This window comes from Calypte anna, chromosome 7 (assembly GCF_003957555.1).
Source record: "Calypte anna isolate BGI_N300 chromosome 7, bCalAnn1_v1.p, whole genome shotgun sequence".
NCBI lineage: Eukaryota > Metazoa > Chordata > Aves > Apodiformes > Trochilidae > Calypte > Calypte anna.
In genome coordinates this window covers 35,881,809-35,909,146 of record NC_044253.1, presented here as the reverse complement: position 1 = coordinate 35,909,146, position 27,338 = coordinate 35,881,809, and the positions used below count along the sequence as shown (strand labels likewise).

Sequence of the window (27,338 nt, the reverse complement as noted above, 5' to 3'; positions counted from 1 at the left end):
ACAACACACTAAGTAAATCAGAAGAAATTTAAGTCTCTCCACTAATGATCATTAACTATTGAAGCAATCAAGAACAAGTAGAGAATATTAAACCAATATTAATCTATGGAAAATACAAATAATCTGTACCAAGCTGAACTTACTGTTTGCTACACTGAATCCATCGGTCTCCGTCCTTTCCACAGTTCCCTTTTTTTGTGCCTTCTGTATTAAGCTTTTCATAGCAAAATTTGTCTGATCCTGAAGACTCTGTTAATGAAGAAAAGAGAAAGGAATGTACTTTCCACTGGCAAAGTGACAGCTTTGAAAAACTTTTTTCAGTATAGTAAAGAGAGGCACGGTGGAGCAGTGTTAGCATGAACCACTGCTGAGAGAATGGAATGGACATCTGTCATTAAAAAAAAACCCACAAAAACCAAACCAAATCATCTGCTTTGATCAATGCCAATAAAATCCTCAAACCGATTTTATTCCCCCCTGGTACCAGTAACTCAAAGTTGCTAATATTTTGTATGTTTTCCTGCATAATCCCACCAGAGTCCAGCATTTGCTGCCCAGCCTCTATCTGCCACCACAGCACATCACAACAGTCTCACTGTCACCACTCCCTGCCAGGCACACAACTCCAAATGTCACTTGCCAGTCAAGCCAGTTTCTCACTACAGTCTATTTTTTACTTTTAAGACTTTTAACTTACAGTGGCAGAAACAAAAAATAAAAATACAGAAGAAATGAGATACATTTAAGGTAGTTCAAGTCAACCTACTCGATCCCCAGAGATATTTGCACTGGTTATCTCTTGTCTTGCATTCACCATTATAGCAACGACCCTAAACAAAACAGAACAAAACCAAACAGAACCTGTTAGCAGTGCCAGCAGAACCTCACTGCATTTCCTTCCCTCCCCCAGCAAATGTCTCTGCTTGATTCTTGAGGCAGATCCTGGGATGTGCAGCAGCTCTCATGAATTTGGGTGGATGGAGTGCATTTTGGACCAGACTCTCCATCAGTTGTTGCCTCACACTTCCCAACATTTCATTGTGCTTCTCATTTACATAGTTGTAGAGAAAAGAACTACAGGTAGAATGTAAAGATGCCAATGCAGATTTTACTCAAACTATAACATTTCAGTATTCATAAATTGCAGAAAGCACAAGCAACACTAATGTCCAAAAGACAAAAATGATGAAGATACGGAGAAGGCAGGATTAACAAAAAAATCTGAATACTTATATTTGATTCCTATTTGCTCATGTGCAGGGATTCTAAAACATTGCATACCTGGTTAGAGTCACAGGCATACCCATCTTGTTTGTGAAGATTTGGTGGACACTGAAAAAAAAAAAGATTCTTTTTTAAATCATGTCTACCATATTAATACAAATTATTCCTATACTTTTGAGTAACAGCCAAATATTTTCAGGCAAAATGCATAAGATTCACAGTTGTTAAAGTTATCACAGATGTGTACACTCTTAAAAACCATAAACACTTGAGACAAGTCTCTTGAGGGGTGGCTGAGCTGAAGAAAAGGAGGCTAATGATGATGACTTGACAGCCTGAAGAGTCTTCTCCAAACTAAATGATTCAATTATTCAATACTCAATTAATTGGAATTTTCTACATTTACATTTTCAAGTATTTTATTTAATGAAACTTTATCTTACTACCTTTGGATCCATTCACATTTCCAGTATATTAGTACTTATGCTATAGGCCAGGCAAAGAGTAAAGGAGAGTATTTGTCACAGGTACAACACAGATACACAAATCCCCACCAGTTTTAAAAAAACAAATAAACCTACAGACGTCCTGGTTTGACAGATGATTTTTCTTTGCCCTGCTGATAGTTTATGTGTAAATAGATAAAACTGAAACATTTTTTTGTTTCAAAAAATTTTGGTGAGGGGAGCTATTTTTTTAATCCTGCAGTTATTTGTGGGTATCTGAGGGTGCAGTTGGTTAATCTGGATTTTCCTCTTCAGTTGTTGTGAAATGAACATAAATGTCAGTAGTGTAAAAGCAGAGGAAAGTTGTGCATAGGTACCTGGCCAGAATCCCCAGTGCAGAACTCTGCAATGTCACATTCATTCACTGCGTACCGGCAGTCGTAGCCTCGTGGGAAAAACTGGAAAATGAAGAATATGATGTAAAAGCAAAATTAAAGGCTCCTGCTTGGAATTCTCACTTAGCAGCCACTCTGTAATCACATCTATTTGTCTTTTTTTTTTTTTTTCCTTGGCTAGCAACAGAACATCTCAATCCTAATGGTTATTTCAAAGTGTTGAAAAATATTTCAGTTTCCTATTAAAGGCTAAACCGAAGTGTGTAATACTTGGAAAGCTTAGGGTTTGTTTTTTTCATCTTTGATACAAAATTGCTACCAGAAGGCATTTTTACTTTGAGCACGACTTTGACAGAGAGAGCAGGAGCTGCAGTGCAGCCAAGACTCACCAGGCAGGAGGTGTTACAGCAGGGCCCATCACTGCAGTGAGCTCCATTAGAAAGAGAGCACTTCTTACAGCAGTCTGCGTAGCATTCCTGGAGGAAAGGTTAAGAAATATCTTTAGTTTCCCATTTTATACAAGTTTTTTTCACCTAAGTCTTTCCAACAAGCTATTATGTTCCAGTGCATACTGCTTAGGTAGATTGCATGTCATGCAGGGAAAAGTTCAAGCAAACTAATTACGAGTGTAATTATATTTAAATACTAGAACTAGGACTTGAAGCTACAGGGCAGGTTTTTTGCAAAAACATTCTTGGAGTATTTCTACAATAGAAAAGAAAACCACAGTTTACTGAACCTGAGAACCTATCTCCAAATCAATCTCCTTACCAATCACATGATTTACCTTCAAATATTTTGTAAGAAAGAGTTGTGGAGTAATAGAGAAGTCTACTTGCCATTCGGAAACCACAGTCACATTCCTCTCCTGCTTCTACATAGCCATTCCCACACTCAGTGGTTTCAAAGAGCTGAAAGCAAAAAAATTCCCCCCAAAAGTAAGAATCAAACCAGCACCAAGGGACTTTTCTGTCACACACAGCCCATCTCTGCACTGCTTCAGAAACATGCTCTCACAGAGAACATGCCACTGGGATGGGGAAGGCAGTGTGTTTGTTAAGCTCTGGTAGTCTGAGCTGTTAAGACGTAAAAGCTGCTGAGAAAATTATTACAGACTGGAAAAAAACTACAAACTCTCTAGCAAGCAAAATTCTTTTAGTGAATTGTGCAACGTGGTGATCAACCAAAGGATACAGCAAAAAGACACCCTGACAGTCTCCTGTGGTGTTAGATCCTACTGGGACAGCAAATTGTCACCATGATTAAATAGATCAATACTGATCTGATATTACTTCACAAAAAAGAGCCACGTGGATTTATTTTCCACTACTCAGCTTTAGAAGAACATCAGGCTAATAATGCCTTGGAAAAATTAGGCCTCTGGTAAGTTTTTAGGTAAAAAAAGCAGTGAAAGGTAAAGGGAGACAGATATGAATTACAAAGTTTGCAGGATGTACATCTGAAATGAGGTGAAGTCAACTTTGAGAACAACCACAAGTTGCTGCTGTCTGTAGGGAGTAAACAAACTGTAATTCCTAGTGTGATAATTGGCTCTTTTTAACAATCTAAGGTAAAGTCCCAAGAACTGAGTGTGTGTGGAACACGCCCTCGCTTCTGGATTTTTTTTACTATTTCTAGCTTAATAAGTAGTGCATTTATGCTGAATGGGTTGTATCTAGCAGTGAAAAATCAACTGTGATATTCATCACTGTTCCAGCATGAAGAAGTGAGGGAAAACAAGTTGCATTCCTCCTAAGACTTTTAAAATCTTACGGGAATGAAGAGTCAAGAAAATACCCACATAGACTTTTGAATTAATTTGAGAAGAGATGGGTGCTAGTGGAATTCTTACATGTTCATTACAATGTTTAGCACAAGTGCTGACTACCAACATACTCATTACCTTTGTTGGCCTGTTGAAAAGACAGGCACCTCCCCCACGAAGTAAAAATTCTTTGTATTCTGCAATGCTGCATTTGGAGAATTTCCTGGAATGGTACACCCTAAAATGGCAAACAATTAGCTGAGTAAATGCCTTGAAACACCAACAGTTACTCGAGGGGGGTGGAGGGGTCACAACATCTTTTTAACACTGTAAATCCCAGTTTCTTACAACCACTCTGTGCAACAGTATGTCAGCTCAGTCTTCTTCTTAAACAGTAAAAATAGAACAAAGGGTTTTAACCATTTTGCATTTTTCTATAAGTCTATGATATATGAAACTGTAGTCTATGGATCTTCCTAGCAGTGTGAAAACACATGGTCATAATAGCTGCTGTGCACCCTTCTCAGTTGCATGCATAATTCAGTTGCATGCATAATTCTCTTGGGTTTCTTTTCCCTGCAGCTTCAGTTCAAAAGATGGGTTACATTCCAGATTTCATGCCAGGATTTAAAAAATACTCAATGCATCTGGTCGTAGTAGTAAAGTTAATTTTAAAAGTCAAAGTAGTTTGTAGCCATAAGAACAGCTGTAAAGGCTCAGCCTAAAAATCCACTTCACCCAAATTCAGTCTCTGGTTTTGGCCCTGAGAAGAAGCCCAAGGAAAAGCAGAGAGCAGAGTAGCATTACTGCCTGCAGAATATGTTCCTGGCTTCCAACTATTTTCATCTCAACAGTTTTCTCTGGAAGCTTTGTTTTGTCTTTATTTAATAATCTTAATCTTTAGTTTTCCCGTGAATTTGTCCAAAATATTTCAGTATCTACAAGATGCTAAAGCAGTAAGTTTCACAGCTTAATTACAGACTGGTAGAAGAATAATTTCACCCTGTTTTTTTCTGTCACTATTTGCTGGTCTCATTTCATGTCTTTCTAGTTCTTACACTGGAAATAAACAATAATCAATTGCTGTGTTGTTCATGATGTTACAGACCTCTCTCAGATTTCCTCATCTCCACCTTTTTCCCAGCCTGATGAAAACTTACTTCATTACTCATTTCTCTCACAGAACGTGCCAGGTATTTCTGTTAGCCATGTTTTGAGATCAGGAAATAGGACCTATTGACACCATTAAAGGTGGGGGGAACCATCTCTGCTCTGTTCTTAGCAGCTCATGGCTATTGAGCTCACATTGCCCCAACTCAATTATTACATGTTAAGAAAAGTCTTCTGGCACTTGTGGACTTAAGCAGGTTTTATTCACTGGGAGAGAAACAGAGATCTGTTCACTCAAAATTGGAATTTTGAAGGAGTTGGGGGAAAACAATTAGAGGGAAAATAGATATATCACTTATCAAAAATGTGTTATAGCACTTTTTAAGCTGCATGTGAAAAGTATAACTGGATTTAATGAAAAATATACATTGCTTTTTGATTGTAAGTATAGCAAATCATTATTGATTACACTTCACTGCACTTTAAAATGCAACATTTATGAGCAACTCCCTAAAATGTGAATAGCAAAGAGGATGAATTGCTGAAAATTGAAATCAGTGATCCCTGGGGCTGTTCAACTGCTTCTAATTTCTCACTGATTCATACTAAAACACATGGACAAACCCCAATATATAAATATTTCTGTCACACTGTAAACTGTGAACTGGTTCCAGAGCCCTAGGTTACTGATGGTTATGACATACCCTGTTTCCTCCATGATGCAACCACCCCAGGATTCAGTGCAGTCACACTCTTCTCAGACAAGAGCAAAATACAACAGAAAAGGAAAGCAGTTACAAACATGCTTACAATAAATACAAAGTACTCACTATAAAAATGGACCTTGACTAATTACATAAAAATCAGATGGTTGCTTGGCTGCACAGATTCTAGCCCTAAAAAGGAAACCATCCCACTGGGAGAGATACTAATGTGTTTGATATAAATGCTGACATTTTCAAATTACTGTGTGTGCACATGCTTAGCCTCAAAGTTTCAGGCTGCACAGAAAGCAAAAACCAGCTGGAAATGTTCTTTCCTGAGTGCTTTCCAAACAGGCAGCCTGTGCAGCACACTGATGATTAAAAATGTTCACATTTCCTCCTCCCTAAATGTGTAAAGAACAGAACACCCTGAAGGAGAATTGTTCTTTTTTCCCCTTTGGCTTAGAACCATTAATGTGTGAATCAGCCAATCAAACATTCATTAGAAAAAGTAGTTGAGTGAAAATGGATTTACAGTTTACTTACAGCTACAGCATGTAAGTGAACAGTGACCAAATTCATAAAGTAAAAACCAAAGATCAGCATCTCATGGTTGGTAAAACAGAAGTCAGAAACTACCCTTAAAAAGTAACTTCCAAAGAAGTAGTATTGTTTTGTAGTTACTACAGCAGATAGCACGGTTGGACGTGGTGATCTTGGGCTCTTTTCCAACCACGACAATTCTGTGATTCTGTGAAATCCATGCTGCTTCTCCACAGAAAACATTCAAGGAATATTTGCACAGTTATTTCTGCTCTATGCCTTTTATTAATCTTTTCCCAGAAAAGGTATCCAAATAAGGAAAGGAAGCTATTGTTTTAAATCCCCCTATCTTGCAGTTTTACAAGGTTCTGATTTGCAAATGATAAGAACTCTGTTTTACCTGTCATCAAAATTGATACAGAAAACACTTGAGCAAATTGCAGATTTACACAAAAATGATGCTTCACAGAACAGCGTTCCCTAAACTTTTCCATATTGTTTCCTAACTCACAGATTTCTGAAGTGATTCCAAAATAAAATCAGCATTATTGTTCACATTTTTAAAGAAGAGATAAATAGAGAGAAAAGCCAAATTGCTTGTAATATATGAGTAGAAAAACCCAACTATTATTTAGCCCCAAAAAGGGCTTTTTAGAGCCACCCCAGCCTGATCTTCAGGCTGTGAAGCAGCAAGATGCTAAGCTGAGCAAATGTCTCTCTGGACGAGGTTACAGCTTCTTACTGTTCCTTCAGTTATAAATACATAAATAAATACAGGTATTGTTGTGTTTCCAGAAATCACAAGTAGTTCTGTAGGAACTGCACATTTCAATATGATAGATAAGGATCTCTGAGTTAAATGAATGGTGTTTTTACCATTACACCTTTGAACACTGGTTATGAATCCAAGCTCCTGACACAAGACACCACAAAATGAGTGCTAAATCAGTGTCTCTTTTTTAGCTTAAACTCAAATCGAGGTGGATATGTTTCCAAAAGCAGCAATCTCTTGTTCTACAGGGACAGCAGGTTTGTGTTTTGTGCCAGATATTCCCAAGGAAGGGTTTCTATACCCAGCTAAGGGGGACAACAGAGACTCTATGTACATACTTGGTTTCCTGGCAGCTGGCTCCCACTGGATCCCAAGGTTCTGAGCAAGGCTCTGTGCTAGCTCCTGTGCCATGGCCAGGGGGAGGCCATACTGCATGTCAAGAGGAGTGTAATTAAAAGAAAAAGAAAAAAAAAAAAAGTTATTGTAATTGTCACAAACCTGGCTCCTCTTTCTGGCTTACCACATGCCCACTACTTCTGCTCACCTGAGGGAATCCACTGGGTAACCTACAGATAGGAGCCTGTCTGATATATTTGTAATACAGTTCTGCAAATATGGTTACTATGGATTCATTTATTATGAACCATTATTATTATTGAATCATAGTGTGATTCATTATTGATTTAGCACTGCACTGAGGATAAAATAACATTTTAAAAATGTATGTACACAGCAAACAGATTTTCTAGTTTTAATATTTTAAAAAATCAGTAGTCATCAAAATCTGTGTCATCAGCACCTCAGATCAAGGTTCTTAGAGTGGAAAGAGCCAAAAGGATGTTCAGTGCTGCATTTCAGGTACTCCTGTCTGAGATTTTTGAGTCTAAATTTCTGTCCAACACACTTGAAGTCCATTTAAGATCTTATTAAGAGAATAACAACAGACAGGAGGAAAATTTGTTAAAAAGAAAAGCAAGGTGAGCAGTAGTTCAATGATGATACAATAATCCTAACTTTCTAATACATAAGTTATCTTTAAAGATACTGAATACTGAAACATAATAAGCTTGCAGGTTATAATGTACAGTTTCTATTTCACTTTAGTCATGGATAAAGAATTACCTCGTTCACTCCTACTCCTCTGGCCACAGAGCAAACTCCTCCAAAGTAACTTAAGCTGCTCCTCTTGTAATGGAATGTCACGTTCCTTACAAACAAATAAAAATGCAATAAATAAAATGCAACACACGGGCACTGGGCACCAAGACCTTACTTAAAGATCACCTGCTCTGATACCCTGCATATACACTGAGCCTCATCTAACATCAAAAGTAACAGCAACTTTACAAACAGAACACCAACATCAAAGTGCCAATTAGACACAAACTTGACAAAAATACCATTTTTGTGTTGGAGAGTTAGAATCAGTCCTAAGCCACAAACCAGGCAGAGAAAGCTGGAGAACCAGACTCCCATGGAAATATAATGATAACATTTCCTTTAAAAAGGTACCAATATATCTCAATTTGTAACCTGTCAAGAAGGAATTCTGTAGTGAATTGTGTTGCTGTAGAGAGTTTTTTTCATCGTGATCTTAATCCAAACCAATTTAAGTTCTTGTTTCAACTCCAAATGAAAAGGCTGAGCAGCATACCCTACAGGGAAGGTAATTTAATCCTGCTGTTCCACCTGCCTCCTTTCATTTGAGGTGAGTGCCTGGGGGGCAGGTTTCTGAACCACTGATATACCACAAAATTTTATTTAAATACCTTTTTTTTTTCTGTAAACAACAGCTAAACCTCAAATAACTAAGTTAACTTAATGTAATCTGCAACTTACAAATGACTCTATAAACTGTTTATAAATTATTATGAATGATCCCCATGTTCAGCTGGATTTTGGATATCTCCAAGCACACACACACACACACACACACACACACACACACACTCCACAGCCTCTCTGGGCAAACTGTTGAAGCACCTGACCACCACCACAGCAAAAGCTGTTGTTTTTTTCCCTGTGTGTGAATGGAATTTGCTGTATTTCAGTTTCTGCAATATTATTATTTCATTCTTTCTTTCTTTATTATTACATCATTGTTTCAGTTTCACTGTGCACCACTGGGAAGAGCCCGTTTGCCTGCTGGCAGACTCTTCAGCAGGTGACAGGCTGTATGAGTGCACACATCAGCACCTGGCCTAGCTTGTGAAAAGAGCCATGAGCATTGTGTTGTGGCAGTACAGCTGTGACAGAGGCTGAAGGAAAGTCTTCATCCCTTATTTTTATCTCTTTCTGCAGATGAGTGATAAGAGACTGACATGGAGGACGTTTGCCATGCCACCTGTGAGGCATCCCACTGTTCCTCATCTTCGCTTACAGTGCTGGGAAGTAAAAAAACAACTGCTGCTGGAGACTGATGTTGTGCCTGACAAGGTGAGTGGAATTTCCCCCCAGCACACAGTGTCAGAAAACAATTCATTGCAGCTCTGCCACTGACAAACCATCACTGCAGCTACACCTGTCAGTAGCCAGAGGAACTGTAACACCACTGTGGCAACACCTACAGCTGTCAGCTCTGCCCTCTCCTGCTCCTTTCTGGGAAAGCTGTGCATTACACACCTGATAGCACAACCTGGTGTCCTTAGGGGCTTGTCAGAAGACACTTCAAATACGTGACAGTGTCTGCAGGTTGCAAGGACACTGAAATGTCACTACAGGTGTTTATCAGCATGACCATAGCACAGACTACACCTGCTAAAAACAGAACCATGTGTTGAAAAATAGAGGAAGCTTCCCGAGGTCGATGTTGCCTGATGTAGTGACTACCAAGCAAAAAAAGGCAGCAAGAAGAGGCAGGCAGCCCAAAGCAGCAGGCAGATGAGTGTGTAACAGTGTAACAGGAATTGTAGTGGTGTAAAGCACTGGTGGTACTTACGAGAGGAGGTGCACAGCGTCCGCGTGCTGCCTGATGTGCTGCTGCCGGTACCTGGAGAAGTCGTGAAGCATCTGCAGGGGGTCGGGGTGAATGTTAATCCTGTCTCTGTCTGTCCAGGTTTCCACAGCAACAAGAACCACTCTGGTGTTGAGCTGTTCCTTGTATATCTGAGGGCAGAGACATGACAGGCAGAGGAGTGGAACACTGGGTCAAACATGCAGAGTTAGCCAGTCAAGAGTCAAGCGGAAGGACGAGAGGGAGAAAGCAGAAAGGAAACATGGGGACACAGTTAGCTGGAAGTGCCTTGGATTCCCTAACGTGTAATATCCTCATCAACTCACATTTCACGTTTTAGACAACAAAAGAAACAGGCTCTCTTTTTTTAGCTACTCCCTTCTCTTTAAAATTCTCCTGTTAAATTTCACCACGGGATTTTGTGGCAAACCTGCACAAAAATCAGCAAAGAAGAAAGGTAAATGGATAAGGGGTAATCTTCTCTTCAAGAAAAAGAGCAGAAAGATTTTAAAGACAAAGAAGAGCCAAACTCATCTCTTAAATCAAGATTAAATAACTTCTCAGGTCTCCAGTATATCCGGAATGTAATTCACATGCTTGATTTCCATTTCTAGTGTCATCGCTTAATGCTACTCACATAATGTCAGAATTAAGAAGGAACATTAATTTTGCAATTAGTTTTAATGATCCTGCAGCAACAGACAAGGCAATGACAGTCAGGCCCTAATAATTACAAAACTGCTTTCAAGTATCAGTTGTAACTTTGGGCCTGATACTGAATTCAGAAATAATACTGCTGCTTTTTTTTAGGTTCAGGTTATAAAATGTCAGAAGTTATTAATTAAGGTTATTCAGAACTTGCAGATTTTAAAACTTGCAGATTTTAAATAGATGCTTTTATTATCTTTTTACCAAATTAAACCTACAAGACCCAACATCAACTGCAAAAATCTTCCCTGCATTTATGATAGATCTTCATACTGAATAAACCAGCACTGCCTAGCATGCCAGCCTTCTTTATCAAAGCAGATTTATCCCTATTATAAGTTCAATATATAACATTCAAGTTGGGGGAAAAAACAATAAATATAAGAGCAAGAGAGAGAAATCAGCTAAACTCAGTTTTGAAGGCAAAAGGAATATTAATATGCTTCAGTCTGAGGGAGACATATTGAGGACACTCGATGTGTCACACACACACTCAGGTGTGGTCACTACCTGTATTATCAAAAAGATTTTTAAAAATCATGTTTTACCAAAAATCATACTTTTAGTTTATGTGCTGTAGGTGAAGTTGTTCTAAATTCAGTCACACCTGCAAGTATGCTGTTTGTGATGAACATGAAAATGGGATTTTGGTTGTTTTTAAGCTGTGAATACAGGTTTATAAGGGAGCATTTTTATTCCCAGTCTCTTTTTCTCCCCATAGATATCTGTATCCTTTGTGAACTATACTCACAGCTTCAACCACTTCTGGGTGGATTTGTTCCACGAATCTAAACATGATCAATTCTCATTCTTAAGCAGTGAGAGGTACTGAAAGTTCCTTCAGTTTGCATGCCTCCTGCTGAGGGCAGCTGCAAGCTCTGAGAGCAATGCCAAGGAGAATTTGGTTTTCTTACCCATTCACCCCAGCCCACTCTTCTGCAGAGGAACTGCAAACCAGTTTTAAAAATTCATTTTTAAAGCTGCTTTTTTTTTTTTTTTTTTTTTTTTTTTTTTTACAATCCTGGTATCTGCTAATGTTAAACTCTTAAACACAGCACTAAATTATCAAAGTCAGTGATACTGTTTTAGAAGAAACATTGATACTCACAGCATCTACAAGGTTTACCACGGACTTGGCAAAATTGGTTGTGTATGCATTTGAAGAACGGTGCTTTTTGAACTAAAAGAAGAAAAAGTAGAACACAGTGAGAACATAAATGTTTATTGCTAATGCTTTATTTTTACAGCAAGAGGGGAAAAAGAATAGTTTAGGAAAGAGGAAAGGAAAAACTCAAAAATTTTTACAGATCACAGCCTGTATCTCACATTCAAGAATCCCTGGAAGGTAAAGGGAGCCACATCTGCCAGCCAGCCTCTGACATCCCAGAAAAGGAGCATTTAGCAACAGGAAATGTCTTGCCTAGAGTTAGAGTCCAAATGTTTGACACAAAACTACAGGTCAGGACAATCTGTTTCTCAGATTGAAAGTCTGAGGGTGACACACACACAAACACATACACACTGTATTTTTAGATAACAGACTTTCCATCTCTTCACATTCCAGTTATTTTTGCACAACCAATCTTGTATTATATGGACAAAATGCCACAGATAACAAGAAGCTCACCAAACACCCTTCCCTGTAACTATCCCCAAAACAAAGCACTTTCAGCTACAGTCTGGGACCTACACCAAGACAATCCATCTCACAGGACTCTGCTCAGTAAGGAATTACACCAGAATAAAATAATTGGGGATGGGGAGAGGTGGCTTTGGTTTTTTTTGTTTTGAGTCAATCCCAAACATTCCTGGAAGTTGGAAGGTAAAGTAATATCTTTCAGAAATTATTCTGGGTTTTCATTAAAGTATTTAAATGCCAAAATCAACAGCAGCATCTGACACACCATGTTAAAATACAGTTCCTAAAACAGGAATTAAGCCAGGTGAGTGAGAAGTGCAACAACCTAGTTAAAAACGTTTAGCTGTGCCTTTAGTGTTGCACAAAAGGACCATTTTGTGACAGTACATTGTATTAACCACTCCATACAGTGACCCAAGAGGTTTAACATCCTTCCTCCAGCAGAGAACCCTGCTGCAGGGGAAATCTGCCCTCTAATGGTGAGCAGAAAAGATTAAAATCTTGACTGCTTGTGAGCTTCAGTTCTACCAAATAAATCCTGAGAGGAGACAACAACAGGTAGTGCCTGTAGCAAGGGGGTGAGCGGGATGGTTGTTCTTCATGTGTGATGGTAACACAAGAGGTCAGAGGAACAGATGGAGATAGAAGTGTATTTCATTGCCCCCCACACTGCTGAACATATCACATACAGGTTATTTTTGCCCAAACAGACTTTTTCTGTGATTTATGAAACTGATGAGGGAAGGTCATATTAAAACTGAACTCTGAGCCCTTTTGCTTTATTACTTTAAGGATATGGTATAAGTTTAGAATGTGTCAGGGTGTTTGTTCTGGACAAAAATGTTTTGGTTTTGCTTTACTGTGTTGGTGATGGATGTGCTGAATCATCCCCATGATACCAAAGTGTTCCAGAGGTATAAAACCCTTGGAAAACATCAGGCATCATCAGGTATAACAGTCTGGGCTGTGCCTTACAGGACAAATGTGAACAGCTGCACAGAAATTCAATATTTTGACCCAAAAGCAGCTGCTGCAGCACAGTGCTGTACATCAGCCTACAAATGATAATCAAAAGGAAGATTATCACTGAATTTATACACTCACCATTTTATGGTCATTGACTATCATGAGCTCCAGATACTTCATTTCTTCAAAAACACCACGAGACACCTGATGGATTAAATAAATCGTTTGAGAAATCAAGAAGATGTAGTGATTTAAAAAAAAAAACAGCAGATTTAATAGGATAACCCATGAATATCACATAGGATGTGTGAGCCTGCAGAAAGTGGGCCAGATGCTCAAGTAGGGTAAATAAGGAAGGCTCCAGAAACTTGGCTGAGTTATGATAACCACTGGTTGAGAACCAGTTATTTCATTAAAAATGTGTAGTCTGTTCTTTTGGGGTCAGCACAGAGGCCACCATTGCTCCCCTCCTCCTCTCTTACTTTCACAAAGGAGGAAAACCTCAAATGCTGAAAACTTTTGCTCTGCTGGAGTATTCACAGATTTAATGAAGAAATAAGTTACTAAAAGTAGATGCATTCTCAAAAACTGTTCTGTGGATCATGCATCTCAGTGAAAAAATACAGATTAATCTTTAGCTCAATTACTGCCTTAATCCTGACACGTGTGGATGTGGAGATCATGAGGGCTGCCCACTTCTGTTCTCTCAGTAACCCAGTTCTGGGTGCCCTTACTGGGATATTTAACTTAATCATTAAAATAAAGTCAGCTATCTACAAAGTAGCAAGACTTTATTCTTTGTCTTCAAGCAGACTCAAAACTTAAAATTAATTACTTTCTAAAATAACTGTCAGTACTAAACTGCTGTTCAACTGATGTATAGTTTATCCAGTTTTCCCCACATATCCTATTTTTAGAGAATAATCTTGTTTTATCATTTAATGATTGTATAATGTGACAATACCAAGCTAACAATATTTGTTTTCTTAAGCCTGTGTTCTCTCAGCATCAGGAAAATCCACACATTACCGGGTTTGGTTTTGTTTTTATAAAAAGTCTTAAGTCAGGGTCAGATTTCTACTCACTGCTCTCTTTCTTCTCCTTCTCCTCAGCCACTGCAGTTCAGACAGGAAGGGCCACTCAGAACTGGATGCTGTCTCTGTACAAATTACAATTTAAGAATCTCATGGCATTATTTTAAACTATGTACAGCACTGTTCACAGAACATAAAATGCATCAAAACTCAAGCCAAGTCCTTTAGAAATTTAAAGTTAAAATTAAAGCATGCAAGTGGAGGTAAAGAGACTGCAGCCCAGGCTTAGGATGTGTCTTCTTCCATCTCCTCTCCTCATTACTGGGGTTGATTAAATCAAATCACTTGCAGGAGAAACCTAAATCTTCATGGCTGGGAGTTTTTCAGCTTCTCTCTTGTATTTCTAAGTTCATCACCATAACTGTGAAACTAGTCAAGTCAGGATCTGTTTTTCAAGTTCTTCTAAATAATCAGGGATTTGGTACAGACCATTAGCCTAATTCTGAAGTTTTTCAAGTTATATATACAATTATTTCTGATACAGAAAAAAATTCATAAGCAAAAACATACCAAGGTCTTGTAACTGCTTGGAAGCTTGTGTTCCAAAAGTTCTTTGGATGATGTGTGGCCTACTTTTACTTTCCTGATAAGAAAAAAGATACATTTTCTTCAAATTAATAATGTCAAGTGAAAACTGAGGCACTTCTTTCAGTATATAAATTTTTTATTATTTTTCCATAAGATACCAGCAACCACAGTACCAGTTTGGCATGGTACTAATTGCATCTCTCTGCAATCCTGAGCAAATCATGGAGCCTCTCTGCTTCAGCAGAGTTCCTGGCCTACAGAACTGAAATATATCAGATGTCTTTGAGAGTACTTGGAGAAAGTCCTCTAAAAGCCTTAATGTCAGAGAGCAGCATTCATCCTGATAAATCAGATATATCTGGTATAGAGATAAACTGCTCCCATGGGTGAGAAGCAGCTACTGCTATTTGTCACAAAAATAGCTTTCTAATAAAATTCAAGAAACTAACCAATCTTTAACAGGACCCTTTCACCCTGGTTTGTTGGTGTATTCAACGCTTAAAACCATTTTTAATGTGTATTTTCTTCAGAAGTCTGCCATGCCCCAAGTGATCAAGTTTTGGCATCTGCTCTGGAAGACAGTCACCCTCCCTTCCCTAACACCTCCTCTGCAGAGCCTGCCAAAACAAGCAGCTCTGTGCCAGGGGTGGGATGCTGCTGTTCTGTAACCTCCCTGACAGACACAGACACATCAGGGGAAAATAATGCTTGGGGTTTCTGGGGAAAAAAAAAATAAAAATAAATTGTGTCTTTCTAGCATCTGCTATAGTTAGGATTAGTAAACTACATGCTGGTGGCTGTGTCAGGGATATTTATCTCGTGTGGTGCAATCAGGAATGAGCCTCTGAAAGCTGTGCAGAGCTGGGTCAGAATCACGTAAAGCAGAATATACAGTGACCACTGACCCAACACATGGAGTTAGAGATTCCCAGATAAAACATCTGCTCCATTAAAGTCTTTGTGGAAACATCAGAGAGTGATCTGATCCAAGTGTTTAGAGAGAGGGATGAATAAAAGGCTTCCAGAGATCCCTTCTGTGAATCTGCAGATCCTTTATTTGAAGTACTAAAGCAAATGGATAAACACTTCTTGACACATCATTACCATTTGCTATGGAAAGAGTCTTATCAGTCTGCTCCCAAAAACTAAAAGATAACAATAACTAGGAATCAGTTGTTGTTCCCTTTCTCTAGGAAAAGAAAGATTAAGGGAAAGCAAAGAAAAATCTTAGGCAATTCATATTTAAGGCAATTTGTGTCTTAAATAAATTCCAATCAAGTGTTTTAAAATACTTGTTTTTCATATGAATGCATGAGAAATTGATTTATTCTGATACTTTTATTTGCTATTTGCTTTTCCAAACTGAAGAAACCAGAGAAACAAGAACTTACTGCAGTGTGGGTCAGGTCCAGTGGCTCTATCAGGTAGGAGTAAGTGCTGTCTTCAAACATGCCACTAGGGTGTGGAGAGACAGAGGTGAGAGTGGTGACATGGCAACTCACTGGACTGGTTTTGATTAGACACAAATCAAATCTAGGGCTGAAAAATGCTTCCCTATGTATAAGTTCCATAGATATTGCTTCCATATGTCTAAGTTCCATATATATTCCTTCCATATGTCTAAGTTCCATCTATATTAATTCCTACTGCTTGTGGGTAGCACTAAAGATTGTTATGAAGCAACTGGGCAGGTTCTAATGAGCTACCACTGGATGGGATGGCAGTGTAAGGGTGACCCACCAAAAGGTTTGCCCTGGGGAAGTGCTGAGACACAGACATCAACATGCAGAGTGTAAGCAACAGCTGAGCTGCACTGACAGGAACTAACCCTAGTACAGAATATTTCCTTGCACTTTTTGCTTGTACAGTGTAACAAAAAGATCACTTCTTCCACTGGGTGACAGAGTGATACATGAGTACTGAGCGTGCAGACTCCTAAATTACAGTTATTGTTCAGAAGAAGTCACCTGGTGAAATATTTATTTTCATTTGCTACGTTCAAAGGTTTCAGGAGGCAGCACATAAAGACTTGAATCCCAGTGAAACTAACAAAAAATTCTTGCATTTTGGCACAGCTGGAACTGGCAGTTCCAGACATCAAAAACCTTTGGGCTTGGAGGGTTTTGGTCCCTCACATATTAAGAGATAATCTTCAAGAGTAATAATTAGTTAATTAATGGCCTTGTCTGAAAAATGAGAACGTGCACTTACTGAAGTCCATTACACGTTGAAAGAGCAACTCTGGAATCCTTGATACCCCTGATATTCCCATGGTAGTAACAATGCTCTCCACCCTAATGGCATTTATAAAAGAAACATACAATTAAACCTAATTTAATGTCTGTCTGCAAACCCAAGGGAAAAAAAAAAACAAACCAAAAAAATCTAACACCTTGCATTAGGAACAGAGAAAGCAACGACTGCTGAAGCAAATACCAAGGGCCATCTTAAATTCAGATTTTGTATGAAATTCCTACCAGGCTGATGTGCATAATCCTAACACGGTACCACGCAGTCACTGCGTGTGCACCTTCCCATCAGGGAGAGTGCAAAACCCAGGCTTTTTAACACCAAAATTGTGCTTGTCCTTCTGACACATACAGCTTTTTAATTCTCTTTAAAGACACCACCTGAGTACAGAAACTGCTGTTGCTCTTCAGTGTTTTCACTCTTGTAATAAAACTACCTCTTCCTAGGAAATACAGTTCTTACCATCAGGATCTCACTTCTTTACACCCACACCAGGAATCCAAACAAACTTTCCCTTACTCAGGTTTCACAAGGATTGTAAGGTAGTGCAAAAGCCCAGGATGCAGCCCTTGCTTGATCTGCTCCCAACAACCGTGTGTGTGTTCTGTGTGTATTTTCTGAGCTGATAGCGCAGCCTTCCACAGCTTACTGCGACCTCCGGAGCTGCTGTGGTTTCTGAACCAGTCGATCAGCATCCCGCATGCAGCCGGGAGGAGTTACTGCAGCACGCACAGGTAGCCCAGCTGCTGACTCTGGAGTTTCAGTACAATTTCCCAGCCAGATCCATGATTCAGCAGCCGCAGTGCCCGTGCTGCAGCTGACACTTGCATGAGCTTCTCCAGCTGCCTGAGGGAACTGTTTGCTCGCATCAGTTTGCATTTTTGCCTCTTCTGCAGAGTACTGAGTCCTAATGAAACAACTTCCTTAGGAGGGTACACTGAACCCTTTTTGTTACTTTAAGGGAAGAAAACAAAACTCTGTTGCAATAATTGTATTGCTATGTAACTGTTTCATTTCGCCCTTTGCTGCGATACAATTTTATTTGAGATTCTCTATAAGAAGGGCAAAAAAACAAAGTAGACATCTAACACATCTAACACTTGTACAAGCAGCAGTCCGGACCTGCTGAAGGTATAAATGCAACTTGAATGCTGTCTTTCTTCTACTCTAGAGGTAAATTTCACATTAACAAGCTCACATCACATATTCCAGTGTTCATACCAAATATTTAAGAAGTAATTCCCTGAAAATTTAGCTGATGCCTTCCTAGGGGATCTACCAGTCCTTATTTTGTTACTCCTACAAAGGCTCCCCTGGTTCCCTCAGACAGGGACCAACTGTCTTGCATCACTTTAATCTCTTTGTCTTTGGATCAACATTGAATTCAACTGGGGAGCTGGTGTGACAAATTTAATTAATTGGATCTCAAGCAATACACTGGTTTTCTAATAACTGAAACCTTAACCCCTGGAGTTAAGTTTTTCATTTTCTGTTTCACAGCTGTATAATTCATGCCAAGAAACAACACTGCAAAGTTTTTTTTCTGAGTCTTGTATTACCATTATCTGTTCCCCTTGCACTCTGTGCTGAGGACATGTAAATAATTAATGCTGCCTGCACTGATGGTGACTTCACTCTGCACTCCACAAGGTGTGATTGTTGTGGCACTCTCTGGATCATGCCCACCACTACCACCTGCCACTGCTTACCCTTCACCCTGACTCACAGCTTTCCTTCAGGTACAGTTCTTGCATTACAAGATGAACTCACAGCTGTGCCTGTGTGGAAAAAAGGCTTCTACCCTTTTTACAAGTCTTGGAAAACTTCTTTTCATTATTTTATTGGCACTGTTCCCTCAGGAAGACCAGGCTGACACATCTTAGGAACACGATACCTTAGAATACTTTGGTTTTCCATCTTCGTAGTGAATCTCCACATAATTGGAAGATAACAAGTCACTGTCAAAGAGAGGAAAAATCAAGATGAAAAAAAATAATAATATTCTTTCTACTGCTATGTGTGGGCTTGAGGTTTTTGTTTTCCTTTTGTCAGGATTTCTGAATAATTTGTTTTCTCCTCATAAACGAGTTTTTAAATAATCAAGCAGCTTGTGTCCAGCGAGTGGTTTGCTGGTGCACTGAAAGCCAAAGTGGTTACAGAAGGGGCAGTTTCATTCTGATATCCTATACTTTACATTTGTAATTATATTATCAGCCTTTTAAGTATGCAACAAAATTTAATTAAAATACCCTGTGGCATTAGAGTTTTACATGCTGTCAGTAACTGGTACTGACAAAAGGTATGGTTATTTCATTATGATTTTCAAACAAGCTTTATGTTTTCTTTAAAAATTAAACAGTCTATAAGCAAAGCTGAACAAATACACACACGATTCTTCTGAAGACAAGAGTGCAAACTTCTCCTCCTGTGCCTCATTTTCACAACTGCAAATACCCACTTTTTTTCAAACCCAGCAATGCTCTTAAAGAGCAAACAAACCAAAACACAACACACCAAACCCCCCACGTTACCTCTTTTATTCCCAGCTCTGGTAAGAAACGTTTCTGAAGCTCAGAAATTCCCCATACTGGATATTGGGGACTTCAAATTAGTATTTTTTTTTTTTAATCTTTCAATTTATTTTTTTTTAAGATGAGCTTGTCTGTACACATCCCGGGATGACTCCAATGCCCCATTCACCTCTCTCGCCAAGCTGTAATCAGGGTTGCAACACAGCAGCCCAAGGAGAGCACAGCAATTAGAGATGTTAACTGACCCCATCAGATATGCAGGGTAAGCACTTTGCTTAATGTCATCCAGGACTCTCAGCATTTTTCAAGCCCCTGAGAGCCCGTATAAAAACAAATATATTGTTGCTATGAATAAAAAATACCATCGTTTGGGAGCCTGCTCTGACAAAACAGCTCTGGGGGGAATTCCTGACTAACAACTCATGCCGAGGGTATCTGAAGCCTCAGACCAGGCTGTCAGCAGCCCTGTAGCACTGACTCTGGGGCTCCTGGCCCATACAATCCATCCTTCCTGCTGCATTTATCAGGCACTGCCCGTGGCAGGGAGGCTCCTGCAGAAGCTGGTGACCTCTGGGTCTCTTAAAAGTCTCTTCTCATGGCAGGGAGAGACCACATTATGTGCACTCTGTGCCTGCAAACCCAGCACTCAACACTAACGCTCATGAATAATTACTGGACTCCCATCATTTGTCTTAACTCTCATTTTTATGGCAACATTTAATAGATTTATTTTTAAGGTGCCGATTTAAAAATAAATTTACTCGCATGAAATCATTTTAACTTTCTCTGTTTGTATCAGAGCAGGCTGTGAATTTTCTGCAGGAGAATACAAGTGCTTTAATAAATCTTGTAAACGTTTCACAACAGTGCAGGCATTCACTTCCTCAGCGTGGCAAAGTCTGGAGTGGATTAGGGATACAAAGCAATTAAACTTGATAGAGTGCTGATCATGTCACTTGATTCTTTGCATTTTTCATACTCACTAGGAAGCACAAGGACTGCTGTGTATCCCTCAGTACTTACGGGGTTGTACAGACAAGGGAAGAGGTCACTGACACAAGTGGGGAAATGGAAAATTCTGGCTAGATACAAGTTTTAAAAACATCCCTGAGGATGAGTTAACACTTGGAACACTTGAAAGAGCCTTGACCAGATTCAGATGTTTCCAGACAATCCTGCTTGAATTCACATTTGGTTTCCTCAAACCAAGTAAAGAATCAGCATTTATCTTCCCATTTCCAAATCAAACTCACCCTCTCACACCCCATTTTTTGCACTGACCTCAGAAGTGTTCTCAGTGCTGGCTGGTGACATCCTCCTGGCATCTTCTGAGACTCACAGTGGGTGATTTCCCACTGCATCTACTGACTCAACTCGGTGTAGTTTTATTACACCATTTCTCTCTTGGATTTACCCCATTTAACGTGATGTAAAAGCTGATACTTCCCAAGTGCCACGTTGTAACAAAACACATCTTTAATTTGTGAACCACCCCTTGGCCAAGTGTGAAACAGGATCTGCCACCTACGAGTTCAGAGCAGAGAATCCACTATACCATTTATAATCTTGTCTTCCACAAACTCATTTCAGGCTGTGCTGTAACGGGGTGTTTAACACTGCTTCTGATCATCAGGGTGTCACACCTGACCACCAACACACTGCCAGGGCACTTCTGTCCCAGTGTTTCCCATTTAAACTTTACACTGAAAAAAAAATAGAATCAGTCAACTTCTCCTTAAACTCTGTGCCTCTGCTTTGTGAGCACCTGAATTTTTTTTCCATGTACTTTATATCAATTATTCCTAATTAAGTATCCATCCACACTAGGAAATACCTTAAGGAACACCTCACTTGAAGGGGACTGGGGCAGAGTTTGAAGGCCTCCAGAACAGTTCTGCTCCTGCACACCATCAGCTGCTTCTGTAATAAAGCTCATCTCAGTCCTGCTCTCTATAATTGTGACAAAATCAGTACAAACACTTCTATAACTGTGCTTATAAGTGGTTGGCATTGAAATGTGATATTGCAGAGAACAGTCTAACAATGGAAAAAATCAGAAAAAATGTTCCACTGCTGCCAAAGAAAAAGAGTTTCACTTAAGGGAATTTATTCTATATTTTGCTAAAGCTCCAGGAATAACAGCAGCTGTAAAAATAAGCATAAAATTGTTACTGCTAATTTTCCCTACCAATTCTTTTACCTGACAATTCTGACAAAAGAAAGGAGAAATTATTCAAGGAAAAGAAAAAAAATAACACTTAACCAAATTAACTTTCAATTTTTTTTTCCCAAGATGAAAGACAGAGAAGAGCACTATAATTTCCCCAGTAGGTGTGATGGGATCCTTTATGCAAGTGGCATCAAAAGGAAAGGGCTGGGATTCAGTGGCTAAGAGCTCAGAGAGGAGGAGAAGTGCCTGAGGAATGAGACGCAGAACTCTTGCATAAGTAAGGTGGGAGTCTCCACATCACAAAATAACTCTCCCGTCCTCATTAGCAGCTACAGAAAGCCTAAATTTACCTCTGAGAGGCAGCCCTGAACTTTAGAAAATCCACGTGTCTCACCTGCATGGCATTTGTCACATTTCAGCTGATCCATTTACATTCTGACTGAGCAGACACGCATCCTGTACAGGAAAAGTGATTTTCAGCAAGGGAAAGCAGATCACCAGTAGCAGTGCTTTAACTGGTCCCAGCTTTAACTGGAGCAGCTGCCTGAGCCAGGATCACAGACAGAAGGACGTTTAGGGTACTGACACACAAGTGCAGTGCCTGACAATGAGCACCAAGTGCTACATCCTGAATGAACTAATAAAAAAAAAATCAACTTAGCCTGCTGTGTCCTTTCCAGTTCCTCCCACCCTGTTTATCTCCCTGCCCTGTTTATCTGGAATATTTTTATTCAGCTCTCCTGCATCACCAGCTCTGCAGCCTGAGCCGCACAGATGCAAACTCAGCAGCGAAGGGATGTGGTGCAGCAGCAGCAGCAGATGCTTCCTGAACTCTCATGCACTTCCCTGGCACCTCTTCCAGTGCTGCTGTGCCCACTGCAGGAGAGCTGCAGTGTGAGAAGGGGCTGACCTCAGCTGGCATCTCAGCAGCTGATCTGGGGAGGATAAGGAGTCATCCCATACACAGCAACACAGTTTGCTTCTGAAACCTGGGATGCAGCCTGCAGAAAACTGGGTACAACTGAATTATCTGTCTTGCATACTTTTAAAATTATTACCTTTAACCTACTACCAATCAATAATTTTTCTTAAGTATCCTGGAATGATTTTAGCTCAGTCCTAGTGTCTGAGTTTAGCTGCATTACTTAACACACACCAGATGTTTTTGTTCATCTGACAGACACAGCACCAAAAAATATGAAAAAACAAATTGAGACCTTGCTACAGTGTTTGGTAAGATCCTAAGATGCTGTCACTCAATGAAATGGTGCCTATAGCCTTGTTTCTGTTACTGGTTTCAGTTATCTCCACAAGCTTCGTTGAATCAACTCTTCTTAAGGAAATTAATTGTGAAGTTTCTAGGATGTATTTACAAGTCTTTCCTTGGCTGTTGTCTTTGAAGCTGCTCTGACAAGAGTGTCTCCCAGGAATAAACATACAGCAAATATTTGTTGCTATTTTTTAAAACACAACCAAGTTTCACTGCTATTCCTTGTGTTATCTTGAAGGAGCTTAAATATCAAAGTGTGAGGCTGTAGATCAATTATCTGTGTTTAAAAGCAAAAGAAACAAGTGATGATGCAGGTGCATGGGTTAAGTTATTGATAACTACAGAATCCAAGGAAGTACCTACTCACTTCTGCAACTCATCCCATAGCTGTTCTGTAATACTGAGCAATACAGTTATTTTAAATTGCTTCTGGCACTCTCTGGCTCTTGTTGTTTGGTTTTGTCTGCCTTGCTTTTCAGGTGGGAAAAAAGGATGACCTGACAACAAAATCATTAAGCTATCACCCAGGTGATAGTTTTGGTATTTTTAAGAGCTCTTCAGATGGGGAAAGGTGTCTAAAAATGACTGACAGGAACTCATGTTCTGAAGTCACACAGAATGGTGCAGAAAATGCTCCAGACTCTTTTCTGGATCAGTCTGCTCCCCACAGTGCAAGATGCCCTGAGCTCAGACAACAAATTCTTCACAGTCCTGTCTCAGGTTGTGTCTCCAAGCCCTCCAGCTGAGAATGAAGCTCTATTTTAGGGGCTGCTTCATGCAAACATCTTGAAAGTAGAAGTTTGAACAGTTCTTCAGAATATTACAAAGTTTCTTGCTCAATTTCTGCTACATTTTCCTTTACCATAGTACTGAAAATACCACCTTTTAAACAAAGCACCATCTTTAGAGAGCTGTGTAAAAGGATATAAAGAAATGAACAGCTAGACAGTATTACAGAAGATACAAGTACCATGTCATGGAAAATACCTCAATTTGCTGTGACAGCATTTTCCTAAAAGAGCAACTGTCAAAATAAAGATTTTATTTAAACAACTGTTATAGTTTGTTCAATATTGCATTTTAATTGATCCCTTCCTTGTATCACCAGCTTGGAAAATAGGTAGTTTTGAATTATGAGAACTTTATTTTAGATATTAGGAAAAAATTCATTATTGAAAGAGTGGCCCAGCATTAGAACAGGTTACCCAGGGCAGTGGTGGAGTCACCATCAAAAACTGTGTAGATGTGGGACTTTGGGGCATGGTTTGGCTTGGTGGTGTTGGGTGGAGAGTTGGGCTTGATGATCTTAGAAACTTTCCCAACCTTAATGATTCTGTGATTCTGTTCCCTGACTCTGATTTATTGCCCTGCAGTGTAAGGTTGATGGCTGCCATCTCTCCTTCCCACAATGGGCTCATTCAATGGTAACCAGATTTGCCAGGGGTTCCTTCATTTAAAGGAAGTTGTTTTGTATACAAAAGACACTTGAGTTTCTTTTCTTCTAAATGTTCCACTTATTGTTACTTTATGTCTGATGATAATAGGTTTTTTTATACACAAGTTTATTTATACTTACACAGAGCAGACTTGAGCACCTTGAGGTCAGATGAATGCCGACAGCAGGATCAGGGATACATTGTGGCACTCCAGCCAAATAAAAGTTAATTTTGATTCCCCCCCATCCATGCTTCCATCTCAAACTATACTGCACAACTTGAGCTCTGTCATTGAGTCAGTTAAAATCAGTGAATTTAATCATATGTCAGGCATACACAAGCTTTATACCAGCTCTGAATGCAAATCCATCAGCCTGACTGTAACAGAAGCTGAGAGCCCAGTAATTCACCTCAGCATAATGATCTCACTATGGGCCACCTCAGAAACAGGATGACAAATCTGCTAGACTAGAAGGTACCAGATCTTCACCAAATCACAGCTGTTCCATGTGAGCAAGTACAAGGATATAACCTAAGAAAGGATGCACCAGGTTAGACAACAGCTTAGTATCTTGTTAAACAGCAGGTAACACACATGTAGGGATTTGGGGGGGAGTTTTCTCAGCAGTCAGTGATCTGGGACACCAGGATTTCATAAACCAGAGTTAGTATAATGGCATTCAGTGGCCCACATAGATTTATTTTCCATAAGATCATCCAGGCCTTCAACTCCTGTAAATAGTTCAATATGCACAATGTTCTGTGGCAAGGAGATCTGAGGGGTTTTTTGTTTTTAGGGGGTTTTTTTTGGTGAGGAACACCTTTTCAAACCTCCTGCTGTATTAGATACCCATTATTGTTCCACAAGGAGGCAATAAACATCCTGCCCCTGCCCTGCAGAATTTTACAGTGCTGTAACTCTGCCCCAGATGTCTGTTTGCCTTGCCCTGACCTTGCTGACCCCAACAATCCACCCAACCTCAGCTGACAGGCATTCAACAGCCTGTTCAGGGAGGTGTCAGATCCACACCTAATGAACTCCAGGATCTGGAGTGCACACAATGAAACCTCCTCACTCCACAGACCAGTAGCCTGACACAAGGGATAACAATTCTAACACCCAATACCTACATTTTAAAAGACAAACAGCATCTTCTCTCAGGGCTTTGAGTTCTTTGCTGTTTGTTTTTGGAGTTTATTTTTACAAATTCTTTAAGATTCCTCTTTTGAGAGGCTCCCAATCCCATGCAGGAACATTCCCACCTCCCAAGAGCTCTGCCAGCAGCAGAAAAACCCAAAGGTGTCATTTCAAACACAGTAGCCTGAGCTATTTCTTGTAAAGCTGCTGCACTAAGCTCTGCTGCCAGGGATGTTACTGACAGATATTCTGTGGGGAACAACTCCACTCGTGCATTGCACAGGGACATGGTTTAGGGGATTCCAAACCCTGAGTGCCTGAAAGTCAGGCACTGCAATATTAATTTCTGTTGCTGCAGTTACAAGTTCTCCCCTACAAAACCTATAGATAAAACACACAAATACTCAGATCTTTTGTTTATATATATTCGCCAAAGAGATGGGGAGGAGATGAAGAAAAATCAGATCAAAAAAGAAAAAAATATTAGAAGTGAACAGTAGTGAACACCCAAATGCACATGCAGACATAATATTATAAAATGCATGTTGTTATCATAGCCTTAGAGACAGGATGGAAATGAAGATCTGAAGAGAAATGCACTAATCACCTAAAATTACAGAAAAAAAATACCAGAAGAGAATATAACAGAAATATAATTATTGCTTCTAATTTATGGCTGAGCACAGTAACTGAGAAGGAAGCTTCTTCACTCTCTCAGTTCTCTATAATTTTAAGAAAGAAACAAGAAAGCCTTTTCCACACACCAATGTATCTTGAAAAACACAGACATGTTTTAGTAAAGGTCTCTGAGTGTGCAATGTCCACATGCATAAAGCAAATTATAACTTGTAATAGTTTGCTTCCATCTCTGGGAGTGGCACATGAGCCAGTAAAGCTCTGTTATCTAGAGCTGAGGCACTCCAGACTCTGCTTACTCACAGGAGTACACACACACACACACACACACACACACACACACACACACACACACTTTTCACATCCTAACACTGAGGGGTTTGCATCTGGAACAATTTAAAAAGCAGGCTGGAGTTAAACTTACCACAGTAATATCCTCACATTTTATTTCAGCAGCTTGTGTATCTTACAGGATCGTTAGTACCCTAAATGTTTAAGGTTTTATTTGAGAAAATGTGATGAATATTTGAAGTTTCCTTCTGGAAATCTGTGACTACTTGTCCTATTTCCATTTAAAAAGGACTTTGAGAAAAAAAGAAGTATCAAATAGATTCTTAAATAATCCAGTTACTGCCCTCCTGTTTTTTTTTAATTATACCAACAATCTAACCTCCTCTGGGACTAAGCTCAAGTTAAATTCAGCCCTGCAGAAACACATCACAAAGACTGTACAATTATTAGCTTTAGACTGACAGATAAAACTTGGCTGAACTGCTGCACTTCACATAAGAGACTGACTGCTCACAAGAGTCATCAGATTTTCATGTCTCAGAAATTGAAGTCATGTTGCAGCCAAATGGGTGTGGGAAGTATGTTCAGTTCATGCCAGAGATGCCAGATATCATCTCTTCATTGAAAAGAGAATCCAGTTTCCTGGAAACCTAGGTGGATTTCTATGGGGAAAAGAAAGTAAAAATGCAGGCTGGTTTTGGTGGGGGCTTTTTCATTTCCAAAAAATTCCTACATTTTGAGGGAAGTTTTCAGAAGGAATGAAGAGAAG

At 39.5% G+C, this 27,338-nt stretch overlaps 1 protein-coding gene across 1 annotated transcript in view; it reads right to left on the bottom strand.

Moving 5' to 3' along the window:
* ADAM23 (ADAM metallopeptidase domain 23) overlaps positions 1-27,338 on the bottom strand; it is a 46,740-nt gene that overhangs the window by 7,411 nt on the left and 11,991 nt on the right. The window contains exons 4-21 of the mRNA XM_030454646.1: positions 18,992-19,055; positions 17,059-17,141; positions 16,239-16,302; positions 14,830-14,902; positions 14,311-14,384; positions 13,364-13,429; positions 11,729-11,800; positions 9,898-10,064; positions 8,082-8,166; positions 7,298-7,388; positions 5,645-5,693; positions 3,969-4,068; positions 2,905-2,976; positions 2,455-2,541; positions 2,048-2,128; positions 1,282-1,332; positions 767-830; positions 144-249 (exon numbers count right to left, since the gene is read on the bottom strand). Of these exons, the coding sequence (XP_030310506.1) occupies positions 144-249; positions 767-830; positions 1,282-1,332; positions 2,048-2,128; positions 2,455-2,541; positions 2,905-2,976; positions 3,969-4,068; positions 5,645-5,693; positions 7,298-7,388; positions 8,082-8,166; positions 9,898-10,064; positions 11,729-11,800; positions 13,364-13,429; positions 14,311-14,384; positions 14,830-14,902; positions 16,239-16,302; positions 17,059-17,141; positions 18,992-19,055 (1,449 nt within the window). The remainder of the gene's footprint in view (positions 1-143; positions 250-766; positions 831-1,281; positions 1,333-2,047; positions 2,129-2,454; positions 2,542-2,904; positions 2,977-3,968; positions 4,069-5,644; positions 5,694-7,297; positions 7,389-8,081; positions 8,167-9,897; positions 10,065-11,728; positions 11,801-13,363; positions 13,430-14,310; positions 14,385-14,829; positions 14,903-16,238; positions 16,303-17,058; positions 17,142-18,991; positions 19,056-27,338) is intronic.